The sequence below is a fragment of the Gobius niger genome (assembly GCF_951799975.1).
Source record: "Gobius niger genome assembly, chromosome: 13".
NCBI lineage: Eukaryota > Metazoa > Chordata > Actinopteri > Gobiiformes > Gobiidae > Gobius > Gobius niger.
The window spans coordinates 12,513,037-12,526,622 of record NC_136864.1 but is presented as its reverse complement, the minus strand read 5'-3'; the positions used below and the strand labels follow the sequence as shown (position 1 = coordinate 12,526,622).

Sequence of the window (13,586 nt, the reverse complement as noted above, 5' to 3'; positions counted from 1 at the left end):
TCTCCATTGTGTAATTGGATGTACAATATCCCTCTCTCCCTTTGTCTTTTCTGTCAGCGTAGTATTTACTCTCACGGACAATTATTGAGTAATAAAACGCAACATGCAGTGACGCTTATAAGTTGTATATAGGTCAAAAGTTACTTAGTTCTGCTTTAATGTTAGAGCACTATATCATCAAACTCTGACACACACATTGTAACAAAATAAAAATACTGGCTTATAGGAGTGATAAAATAAATAAAAATGATATAATAAGAAACCGGGGGAGAAAACCATGCAAGTTACCTTAAAACTGTAATATATTCTGTATTAGTAATTAAAAATGTAATATGTTTGTAATATATTATATGTATCTATTACATATAATGTAGTTCAGTTACTCTACTTTTAGTTACTTTTGAGTTACTTTTGGCAAAATATAAACCAAAAATAGTAATAATGCCACCAAGCAAAACTGCTTTTCCTTCTCTTTCCCCCATTATCTCTGTTTTGTTTTTATGACGTTAGCTACACGTAACCATAGATATCATATAATAAAGGCTAGACGTCCGCACACGGCGGCCATCTTGCCACAGGGACCTCACTCACTCATAACATTGTGTTTTATGGTGCATGTACTTTTTAAATAACCATAACTTCAACTTTTCAAACGGTTTGGTTTGTTATAAACGTCAGAGATGTAGTCATGACACTGCATACATATACATAAATCCGTCAAGATTTTAGCGAGATAAGAGGATATGTGTTCCTACCATACTTCAGATACCACAGAGCTCGTCAGAAAGCTTCCCTGTGGCAAGATGGCCGGCGGTAGTGACTCCGCCAAGACATCTGTCGGATAAATAGCTAAATTAAACAGAAAGTGGCTGGCTGCCCAAGCTAGAAAATCAAAATGCCACTTGTAATTATACGTGTAAAATTATAATACTGTGAGTAAATGTAAAATAGTGCTGTGGGTGGTGGCAGTGAATTAGATTTCTCTTCATTCAAAGTCTTCAATTTCTCATAAATAATTCACTATGCTTTTCTAAGGGCTTGGTTTTAGAGCGATGTGATTCTAAACAGCCAGAGGTTCATCTAACAACGTGATTTGTTCACTAATGTTTACAGTTGTTCTGCCCTTGGGATAATCAATTAACCCAGTTTGGCTGAACAGTCGATTGTCGGGACACAGGCTGGCAGCCCTGCTTTTGTCACATTTGTTACAGTTCCTTTAAAACGATTTTCATTTTATTATCGAAATATCGTATTTCAGTGGCCCCGCAAAGAATATCCACCTATGAAGCAAATTGAGTTTGAAATGAACCATAGGTGTTTGGTAGTTTGAATTGATAAAGAAGAATAAATAGCATCTACTGAGAATATGTGTAACAGGATCACGCCCCTCTTTATTTGCCTGGTCTACAAAGGGGATTGGAAAAGCATTGCACTATTATTCCATTGTTGACAGGTTAATTCCACTTCACTGCAATGATGGGCTTCACTTACAGATAAGGCGATGGAATCAAAGTTACAGGCCACATGTTGGTGCTTTAAATCCAATATCAAAGAGCATCATTATTTTGCACTTCCCTCTCCGACCATTAGGGAAAAACCAATGTTGTATGAGACGAAACTGTCTTAATTATCGACTAATCCAAATGTGAAAACAATAAAAGTATTTTATTATTGCTCTGAATGAAGAACTCAATTGGGCGGTAGCTGTGATGACTGTCAAATGGCCCAGAAACACAAAAGGGGGAGAGAAAGCGTGGTTGGGATAATGGCCCTGCTAATGGGCTGTTCTTGCCAATGCCTGGAAGATCTGCGGCCTGATTACTGACATTAACCAAATAGTTCAATTTTCTGTCCTCCTCTCCCCGAGTCAATGTGTTCAAGTGCTCCATTCACGGCACTGTCTGCTGGTATTTTTATGCAAATGTTTTTCTCTCTTTGTCGAACGAAAAGGCTGTCCTATAGAAAAACAGAAAGATTAACGATCCACGGTGATCATACTTGACTTTGTGGAAAGGGTAAAGGCAGCCTCGCAAAATTTGCAGGGAAAATAACTTGGACGTGGATGCAGACTCTTACCAACAAATCAGTCCTATTCAGTCTGCCTCTTCAAACTTTTCAGCACATTTGTGTTGAAAACGGTGAGAACGGTGCGGGAAATGAGAGACATAAAATGCAAAGTTTTGAACATCCTGTCTAGGAATGTCACGGTGTAGCAGTAAACCCCGATAAAAATGTTGACTATAACAAGTACGGTTTTAACCTCTTAACCCTCACCTGAGCACATTTTCTCCAGTTCAGCTTTACCCAAGTCTAAAAACTTCTTGAAAAAAAAGCATAATCCACGTAAATGAGGATGAAAATGTAGCAAAAAAAGCATCAATAAAGTGATGAAAAAGAAACAAGAACAAAACAAAACAGGCGACAAAACCACAGCAAAACCAGTTATGAAAAAGCAACAAACAAGTGACATAAAAATGGTATCGCGGTGTAGGCACGGTGAGCCTTACCAGACACCGTCTTCATAGCTTACAACCAAAACAAAACTTTCCTGAAGTTTGAATCGTGTCCGAAGGAGGAGACGACAGTGCTCAGGACATCTATCACAGGACTAAGTCTGAAGTCTGGGCATATTCTGTGTATTTTAAGATTGCCAAGGGACAGTTGATAGAATACAGATATCCGTTTGCAGAACGTGCAGCAAAAAAGTGTCTGCTATAGGCAGCAAAACTTCCTGACTCATCTGTGGTTGTTATTAATAATAATAATAATATTAATGCCTTACACCTGAATTGCGCTTTATGAGCCTGTATTACCAGGTTTCTCAAAGTGCTACACTGTTGTCATTATTAATCCACTCCATACTCATACTGCCCTGGGGTAGACTGACGGAAGCGAGGCAACCAGTCTGTTTTTTTACTCGCGCACTACATTCACACAGGCTTCCTGGTGTTACCAAACGGTCTCCCATCCAAGTACCAACCAGGCCTGCTTAGCTTCTAAGGTCTGACGGGATCAGGCAGAGCAAAGGTGGTTTGGCCTTTAACCTCACCCACAACTCTACAACCAATGCAACTAAGGCAAAGTTAGCGTTTTAGTGAAATGCGTGATGTGGGGACTCTGGGTTGAGGGAGAATCCAACGAGTCGCCCCATAGTGCAGCCGCAGCGCCACCGTGTCGCGGATACTTCCATATTGACATGGCACAAAGCATTACGGGGCTCCCAGGGGGCACTGTCGCCGCATTATTATAAATTTAACAATGATTACTGTCTGATGACACTTCCCCAAATCTGCAAAGCACAAGCAGGACAATATTTTCCTGATTTAGAGGGTTTATTTAGTTGTCCGGAAATATTAAAACATGTTTCTGGTGCTAGAATTAGCACATGTAATACCCTCAAATGCTCAACAACACCAGTTTGTGTAGGTCTGTCAATGCTTTCTGAACATATTCAACAAAGTTCTAAAGAAATACAGCGATAATACTGAAAACCGTGATCATTTTAGACACAATAACTGTGAGGTTTAATTTTCATACCGTGACACCCCTAATCCTGTCAAGCTTTAACTCATTGGCAAAGTGATCTCATCATAAAGCAGTCCAGTGGAACAATATATAAAGGTTGAAAACACTAAACAAATATAGCAAAGCATAAATATATTAGACAAAAGAACGAAACAACTGACAATACACTGAGCTAAAGTCGCTGGGGAATTGATCTTACTCTTGTTCAATGATTTATTTCAGCCAAAAAGTCAATATGACTGAAGGGAAAGTCATCAGTGTAGATGTTTCCTTCGGAGTAAACGCCTTTGCTGTGCTTGACCAAAGATTCTTGACACAAATATCCAAGCTTTAGTATCCCCCACACATTTTCCAGCTGAAACTGAAACTTCAGCTTTAGAGTCACACAGAAATCTTCCGACCTTCAGCACGGTAAGTTCGCCGTGAGCTCACAAACAACTGGAAACAGCAGGCAGTGTTTACAAAAGCAAAAGTGAGGTCAAGCAGAAATGTAGAAGTCTGAGCAGTGACTCATTCTGCCACCGAAAACACACAATCTGTATCCGGCAACAAACTGAGCAAACAACAAACTGTGAGCAGTGCGACAGAGTGGAAAAATACACTTTATTTTGCAGGGGTCAACACCTGAGGTACAATGAAATCTGGAGGTTAGGCAGGAGTGAATGGGCTTTTAAATGCTCTTCCACAGGGAATGACACTGTGCCCTGCTTACAGACCTAGTAGTAACATCGCTCGTTAGTTCGCCTGGACGGACATCAGGATTATTGTCCTATGCTATTACTGCTGTGAAGCGACTTCTGTTTTGATACTGGGCTCTACAAAAATGTATTTAATTGAAATTGAAAAACATTTATTATCAATTTAGAAAAAATAATAATAATAATTCTACTTTATTCACGTTTGACTATTGCGAGACAGGGTTAATTTGAGGCAATATAAAAAAGTTACAAACAGAGATGCCATTTTGAGATCAATAAAGTCTTATCTTTTATTGTCATGATGTTACAAATCAAATAAATGTATTAATAAACCAACGGAAAAACAATTATCACACTATCCTTGGCACAGGCTGTTTTACATTAATATTAACATAAAGTGATCTGATCATTACAACTTGTGCATTACAAACATGTTTGGTCAGTTATTCTTCAGCATTTCATAAACAGCAGAGGTTGTTTTATTTTATACCATGGTCTGGGTGAATACTCGATTCTGATTGGCTAGAAGGTGTCCATTAAAAAGTGATAATGAAAAAAATAAATCATGTTCTATATCACTCCACTTGCAGCTGTTTCCATAGTAACGATGAACAACTGAGCTGGAACTACTTTCAGGTAAAACTGATTAAAAAGTGAAATAAGTCCCTTAAAAAAATAAGCAAACAGGCCCCAATGAACAGTTTCAGTTGGCGGGACCATGCAAGTGGGATAATGCACGGCGAGGTGTCCATTATCAGAATAACTGGAGTTATTTCTGATAATGGACACCTCGTCGTGCATAATCCCTTACTTATTATACTTGCAGGTATTTCTATCATAGCATGCTCCCGCTAGCTTTAGCATGCTGTTGCTAGCCGCGGCATTTTGCCCAGTGCTCAAAATACATTTGCGGAGGTTAAAAGTAACTCAGCGATTGAATTCTCCAGGTTCTGCCCCATGATAATTTCGTCGACTAAAATATTTAGTCTTAATTTTAGTCAAAGTGATATTTTTGACGACTAAAATTGGACGAAAACTAAAATAAACTAACTACAACTATGACTAAACTGTCCATATATTTTACTCGAGTAAAATAAGACTAAATAAAAATGAAAAGGAGAGACTAAAATCATCCAAACTTCTATTGAGCGTCTGAAAGAGCCTCAGATCATGTAAATTCACAGCTCTGAGCTTTGTTCATGTGGGAGCAGCTCCATGAAGCAGGACTTTGATTAAATATGATTAAAATAAATATTATAAATGTAAAGACGATTAAATTTGTCTTAATTTTAGTCGACTAAAACTAGACTAAAATTAAAGATATTTTTTTTGACTAAATATCGACTAAAATTGAATTACATTTTTGTCAAAAGACTAAGACTAAAACTGAATTAAAATATAAAAACACTGTTCTGCCCGTCATAATGAGGTACAGCAGGCCCATTTTCACTTAGATTTGTTTGGTTAAAATTGTGTTTTTAAGGCATTGAGAGCCAAAACTGGTATCGGTTCAGTATCAGATATTTAAAGCCAATACCCGATATTCTATCGCCTCCGATATCGGTGCATCCCTAGTTACAAAAGTTCAGTACAAATATAAATAATGAGTAAATGAATCCTTACAGTATATCTAAACACTTTGCCCATTGGCCTGGGATACACCGGGGGATTTCACAATAATTTGTTATTTCTAAAAAACACGATACAAAGTGTGCAGACCACAGACATTTTCTCATAATGAATCACTAATGAAGCCACAGACTAAACGATTCTGACAAGTGTGAGACCTGATGCAGGACCACACACTACCTGTTTCTTGCAACGATTTGCTTCAAACATGTTTGTTCCTGAAGACTTGTGGTTTTGGAGGCAGCTACCCGATAAATAAACACAAGCGCACTGACACCACACACATTAGGAGTTTGGGAGAATTGTTTGGGAGAAGAGCTCCAGCGGGTAAAATCATTGGAACCACTTTCCCAGAGATCAGTACTACAACCCCCACTGTCTGAGGAGAGTGCACAACATCCTGCGGGACCGGCATCACCCAGCCCATCACCTGTTCCACCTGCTGCCCTCAGGGAGAAGGTGCAGGTCCATTGGCGCCAGTAAATCCAGTCTGGCCTGAATCCTTACGCAGTGAGGCTGCTTAATGATGCCCCTTTCCCCTCCCTCCGCCCCTCCCATGGAGAGTAAACCATGAACCATAAACTATAAACCCCACTCTGCAATAACTGTGAATTGGACTGCATTAATTACATCTAAATCCAATTCTGACCATATTCTCTGCTTGGGACGCCTTCTAAGCTGTTTTTGTAATGCCTCTTTGCTGCTGCCAAGAGAGAATGTTTTTTGGCGTAACCTCATTTGTTTGTTGGATGTGTATTTATGCCTTGACTGTACTGCTTTCTAATGCACCTTGGCCTGGTCGTCATTGTAAATGAGAATCGGTTCTCAATACGAGCGATCGCGATGTCGTCACATCCGGGGGTCGTGGTCGGCATTTTACGTTTTAAACAAATGATAAGAATCCTATGATTGGCAAAAGACAATGTTCACAAACAGGGCATTGCTTCTCTTGCTCTGTAACAGATCAATCATAAAACCGTGTTAGAGGCCCTGATGCATCAGCTGTTGCCTACCATTCACCAAAACATCCGGCGAAAATTGCGGAAGTAAACAATAACAGTGATCGCTCGTATTGACTTACCTTGGGAAACACTTAAACTAGTGTTTCCCAACCAGGGGTACGGGGACCCTTGGGGGTACTCAAGGACCTAGCAGGGGGTACTTGGAACCATTTTAGAATTCGCTTAATTTTTAACGGAACATTGCGTTTTTACTGAGAAATAGCGTTTTTGAGTGATTGCTTTCGAAATAACCTGCTACACCCTTGAGCTAGGGGGTGCACGAACTACCACTGAAAGGTCCAAGGGGTCCATAAGACAAAAAAAGTTGGGAACCACTGCCTTAAAGGAGCTATACCTCCTGTATAAAGAAACACTCAAATTTCAAATTGCTATTTTCTGGTCCAAACTCATCTCAAACTTTCCTAATGCATTTACAACATCAAAATTCGTCACAGGGACTGAGTTTAAACCAGGTTTCACAACTTTCAGGGAGGAAAACTGTCACTTCACTGTAAACAATGCCTACTAGCCTGACATTTATGACTGTTTAAAAGGCTTTAAAACCAGTGTGTTTTGGATAAATGTCTGCTTTTACCATATACTAAAGGACAAAACAAATTTTATTTAACAGAAAATTAAAAAATCAAGGATAGCTCCTTTAAGCCATATACTTTTGATGTGCCATGTTTACACAGTGGGTATTTATTAAGGGGATCTGCACCGGTATTTATGCACTTCACAACATACCATGTACTGTTAGACTTCCCTGGCAAATTCTCGTGGCAAATTGGGCTAAAAAATCTGTCCAAAACTTCTTTAGTTTGTTCCCAGCTTAAGTTGGCCAAAAATATCTCCCAAATACCAAAGCTTAAAGAGTTAACTCACTCAAATATAAACCATAGTGGGCAAAGAACCCAGAAAACAAACTGCAGGTTTTCTATTTCAAATAAAGCATCACATTTGGTCAAAAAGGCAAAATTCAAATGGAGGTGACTCGAACCCACTTAGCTTAGAAGCTGAATGGATTAACCCGGCTACTATTTAGCTGTCAGCCTGTGAGAGCTGGTGTATTTACTGTGTTACTTAAGTGACCGTATGCCTTTTTGTAAAGCTTTAAAATCACATAAGCGGTTAATTACAGAGCGCAACAGTCACGTGATCAAAACCACACAATGAAAACATCCTTCTTCCGACAGACTCCCGTGAGCGAGTGGCTGTATCTTTCTCCACCTTGGTTGCAGCATCTGCGAGTGCGAGGGGTTGTCCTGGTGAGTCGGTAATGACAATGTCCTGGTGCTCCTCTCTGCCAATTAGCCCGGGCCATAACTACACAGGCACATATGGAGACGTCAATCAAAGGGATGCACCCACCCATAGGCAACCACGATCACGCATGTAGACAGGGTATAGCTATAACCCATATAAGACCACACGCTGGGCCAGTAAGCAGAGCGAGGATCAATTATTCCGACAGCGCGCAAATCCCACAGGTTGTAGGGAAATGCCACAATGGCGAACTAGAAACATAGTGCTATTTTTGTTTTTTTCCGTTAAAGTGTTAAACCCATTTCATCTGGGTTGTCTCAAGGTTTCAAGGAATCGAAATGTTGGGGGGAAAAAAAGCACTGGCAATAATTATACAATGATCGCTGTTCAAGGTAAGGCACATGCTTCAAACAATTACAATGGAAAAAAAAAAGAAACTGGCAACCCAAACATGCATGATGGGCTAATAATAAGGCTTGCTCAAGATCTGGAGACGGACTGAACTTCCCAGATGTTTGATGAGGATGCGTGCCAGTAATCTTTCGACAGCTTGACAGGATCACGTTTACAAATTAAGCCGAACATACTGTAAGGCTGGATGCCGTACATGCCCGGGCGATTTCTGCTTATTAGCCGCAGCATGTACACCTGAATGATCTGACATCCAAAGATACCATCGAATACGCGCTCACAAAGTAATAGACATGCACCAGATGACTCAGCAAAACACATTGATTAAAGGCGGCTTTTGCTCAATAAGTAATCGCATTTGAGCCGATTGTAAAAGCTTCATTTCCCATGAGTATCTACAGATTCATAATGACCGAGATCCGTCGAGCTCGAATCAATCCGATCCGCCGTTACTTAGTCAATTGGTGAAATGATTTGATTGTGCAAGCGCTTTTTCCGCCGTCGCAAACCTTTTCAAAAAGTTGTCAAACAATTCAAGAACTGATCACGTTTCGGAAAAAACATTTGCAACAATATAAAGCTTTGACATGAGAATCAACAGAAGAAAAAAGCAAAGGGTTTTGAAAGGAGAGTTGCATGATGTCCCATTGAGTGGTAATTACGAGGGGAGCTAGAACATAATCACAGCAAGTGCAATGTTTCTTTTAGAAAATGATAATCACAAAGCTGACATTTTTTTTAACTGTTATGTAAAAAATAAATAATACGACGAAGGATTTACACAGATCAGGCGGAACATCGTGACCACCAGGCTCATGTATTGAAGGGAACAATGGTAAGTACTTGGACCCCCTGTCTAGCATAGCGCCTCATGTGTAAACAACCACGACGGCAGGCTCCATGATAAAGAGAGAGTCCGACTCGGAGGTCATAATGTTTTGCCTGATCGGTGAGTATTAGTTTTTTTTTATGAAGATGCGTTAAAGAATAGATGGATATGAATCACGAAACACGATGTCCACAGTCCCATCACAAAGTCTTACCTCTGGGACGTCTTCTTGTACTTCCGCCTGCCAGAGAGAGCACATGCAATACAGCCACGCGTTAACACACATAGGCAAACACCTACGAGAATAATAGGTCAATCAGAAAACTCATTTTCTGGACTTGTGACTTATCACTTGGACTTTAGGTTATAGAGACTTGTTGCACGTTCATAAGTTGCAAATTGTAGACTTGAACATGACATCGAGCTTGTCCTAAGTGACTGGGACTGGACAAGAAGTCTGCGCAGTGTTGGTATTGGCTAAACGGTGGCTTCCAATGTGGAACCTGATCATAGTCAGTGTTAGAAACGCGCTAAAGTACTCAGATTACTGTTAGAGGATAACATAAAATAGCCTTGACTGTGGTGCTTAGATTCTTGTGTATGAGTATGACGCTCTGAGAGGGTATTTATCCCTTTTCTGTGGAAGCATAGACAGACTTGATGGTAAATAAACCTCTCCTGTATAAGACACTTCTCCAGTATAAGACATCCAGACTGCTGCCTGTTTTTCATCTATCCTCTCGAACACCATCGTTAATTCTCTAACAATTACGATTTAAGAATAACAAGTTAAGTTAAGTCAGTGTTGCATTTGGAGGTAATCTAACACTAGGTTTTGTGTCTTTTTTTTTCATATCAGAAATATCGATTATTACACTTTAACGATTACAAAATTAGCATTATTTTATGGCGCTGGGATTATTTTCCCTTCGCATTTCACGTGCCATGGCTCATGCTTTTGCCTGACATAAAAACAAACAGCGCTGTGTGATGATGTCATCAGGCCGCGCTGCTCAGTTTGCTTGCGCAGGTGTGAGGGCTGGCCAGCAGGGGGCAGGTGTGAAACAGAGACCTCTCCTTAATCGAGGCAAACTTGAAATCATTTGTACTGTTCAGAAAACAGAAAATATTAAGCATAGTTTTTTTTATTAATAAATATATAAATAAAATGAAGACTTTTTTTAAAAGGCAACAAATAGTCGTGATTTCAATTATGATAAAAATAATGGTGATTATTATTTTTTTCAATAATCGAGCAGCCCTACTTGTACTGTATTATATCCTTGAGTCATGGTTTCATGTAAAATAATACCATTTGAGGACAACTTATTCAACATGCCATTATGACTTTTACTGTTTTAAATAAGAACATTTCCGGTCACTATTGTACAATGTACACAGCTGCTGTGATTTGTGCATCTAAGGGTAAATCTTTTCATTTTTTTTTCAAAGCCATCAGCTAAACCACAAATGCATTAACCTCATAGTGTCCAGTAGGTCTTTATTCACTGAACCGATAGACGCTAGTGTGAGTTATTTGTCCCTTGTTCCTGCGTTAGGCTTGAAAAAATAATCCCCAGCACATTTCCTGCACTATTCTCTTTATCTGAGATCAGCGGAGGGTAGAAATGTCTCTGTGCGGGATTACAGGGGACTAGGCAACGTGTAAACAGGCCCACGCACTATTGTCAATGGATTAATAAATATTCCCCCCGAGGAATATGGTCAGATTGTCTCTAAGATAGAACATAATGGAGGGCTTTAGTGTCAGCTGGAATATAACAATACAGAAGTCCCTCCAGTCATTCAGAGATGTCCCCTTGGATGGTTCCAGGAAAGGCACCTTCAAAATAGAATCTGAAGTTCAACACTCAATCAATGTTTTCCTTTCCCCACCAGATGGTAATGAAGAGAAACCGTCTATGATTCCCTTTTTTATCAATATTTACACAAAGAAACCTACTTGGAATTGCTGGATTAAAGGTCTGCTAGCTAGATTTAGACTCCATCTAGTGGTGTGGAGTGGTATGGCACTGGTGGAATTAACAGTGAGATTTATGCTGTTAAAAAACAGCTTCAGCATTTTCTTCTTTCTGTCTTTTTCTGTTTGTTTGTGAAATTATACATCACAAAGTGTTTTCAAGTTAAGCACAGTCACAGTCACACTGCAGTGAAAACAGCAAACTTTTGTAATTACTTATTCAAATGGAGGATGTTAAATGGGCGTAATGGAAATGCAGCTTAAATTGACTCTGCAGAATAAATAAATGAACACACGTACAGCTATGGCTTGTCCCAAACACATTTGCATAGTGTTCACCTACACACAGTCACATTCAACAACACTCCCACTATCACTTAGCCGCACATTTGGCCTTAAAACCTTCCCACGCCTCTGCCATAGAAGAGTGCAGTGCGCGTCTAAAAGCTACACACTGATAGTGCTCATAATATTGAAGTGGTGGCCAGGGTGGCCCAGCATCCACTGTACTAATATGGACTGATTTAAAATTCCAGTCAGGCTCAGCTAGCGGCACTTAGCCTGATTTGTTCCCTTAGTCTGTAGCAATATCTCTCGCCAAGTAGAAAAAAAAAAACGCAAGCTAAGGAAGTTTGTGCAAAGTAACTGTTAAAAGCCGGCGTATTATTGCTGACCCCGAGGACCGCAGAGCTCATTCGGGATCCATCACAAGATTACAATTCAATAGGAGCAAATGCATTACAGGCAGGTGTTCGGCTTACAAAGTTATAAGGCTCCTGCAAACTGAGTTTTTCTGTTGTTGTTTTTTTAAGCTTTCATTGCATTGGCAGCCACAGTGCAGTGCAAATTTAATCAAGGGTAAAGTAGAGAGATTGTAAAGTATAGTAAGACTTGGCAAAACTGGCTGCGAGGCAAGTCAAGGCAGCATTTAAATGGCAATCTTGTAATTGCATTAACATTGGATTGAACCTTATGCAACGTTTGCTAGTGGGATTTAATGAAAATGTATTTGTTTTCTTTCGTTTACCTAAAGTCTACTCACACTTTATCAATTACAGTGTTGTTGTTATTAAAGATGATGTGAATTCTCTGTAAGAGGTTAATTCAATTTTGTAATTAAAATTAAACAACTGGACTTACATTTATAAAGACACTATCTAGTAAGCTTCCCCGTGGCAGTTTTTGATGAGCGCAAAGTCATTTCGTGGATGTGCAAAGTGATGTCGTTGGACAGCTCTGTCACAGGTGCACGACAGATGAAACCGCTGTCTTCCATGCCTTAAGAGCGAGCCAGGATTCTTTGGCTTTTCCTCGGAACGCCGAACTGATTCTTAACCATAAGGAAACAAGGGCCAACTCATGATCGCAGAACTGCTTTTACTCCAGTTTGTATTTGTATGGGCCTCATGTTACTTTTTACTGCAAAAGAATCCAACTTTTGTAATATAATTGTGCCACAAGACTTTCTAGCTAAAGATCTTCTTGACTTGAGGTAGTTCAATCGCCGACTTGCTCTATCTTGCCACCTTCATGCACCCCATAGACTGTAAAATTAAGGATGGACTGAAGGAGCGAGGCTTGCTGAAACGCGTTTATGTTAGCAATTTGGCTGCGTTTTTGGAGCCAGCTCAGGGGCATTATATAGGGCAAAAATACAAATAAAAATAGTAAAAGGAGAACTGGATGTAAGAATGACAAGCCTGTGTTCAATACTGACTGACAGAAGGGTGAAATAGTTTCAATGGAAAGTCCATAGGAGTCGAGAACTTCCGGAGCCAGCTGCTTTTATCTTATGGTTTTCGGAAGAAGTAGGCCACAATAAGTCTTCATTTTACAGTCTGTGAAAATGTGCCAAAGCGACTCAATATTTTAGCCTCTCATTCACAGTAAGAGTGTCACACAGAGGTCATTGGCTGCCTCTCAACACATCTCTGTTACCGGTGGGAGCTCTCACTCGGGTGTTGATCAAGTGATTAAATAATTCATTGATTTCCATCCATCAGTGGGTCACGCTGAGGCTGATCCATGGAATCGTCTGATTTATTAATGGAAATCCATGATGCCCATTCAGCAAAGGGAAAACATGGTGCCACTTGTTAGGGGAAGTCATACATCTTCACACAATGCCATGGTCTTGTTCAGAGGCTGTCGAGGGCTTTGAATGGATCGCTGACCGTTAGAGCTCCACGGATGATTGGTGTACATCCGGTTAAGGTACTATAAATGTTAGATATCTCAATACAGCA

General features: G+C 39.9%; 1 protein-coding gene across 5 annotated transcripts in view; it reads right to left on the bottom strand.

The window, feature by feature from the left end:
- Positions 1 to 13,586, bottom strand: part of pde1cb (phosphodiesterase 1C, calmodulin-dependent b) — a 162,439-nt gene that overhangs the window by 83,941 nt on the left and 64,912 nt on the right. For 3 of the 5 annotated variants that reach the window (XM_079569732.1, XM_079569734.1, XM_079569735.1), the window contains one exon: positions 9,574 to 9,600. The exons of the other annotated variants lie outside the window; for them this stretch is intronic. In XM_079569732.1, coding sequence (XP_079425858.1) covers positions 9,574 to 9,600 — 27 coding nt within the window. The remainder of the gene's footprint in view (positions 1 to 9,573; positions 9,601 to 13,586) is intronic. 5 annotated transcript variants of the gene reach the window in all.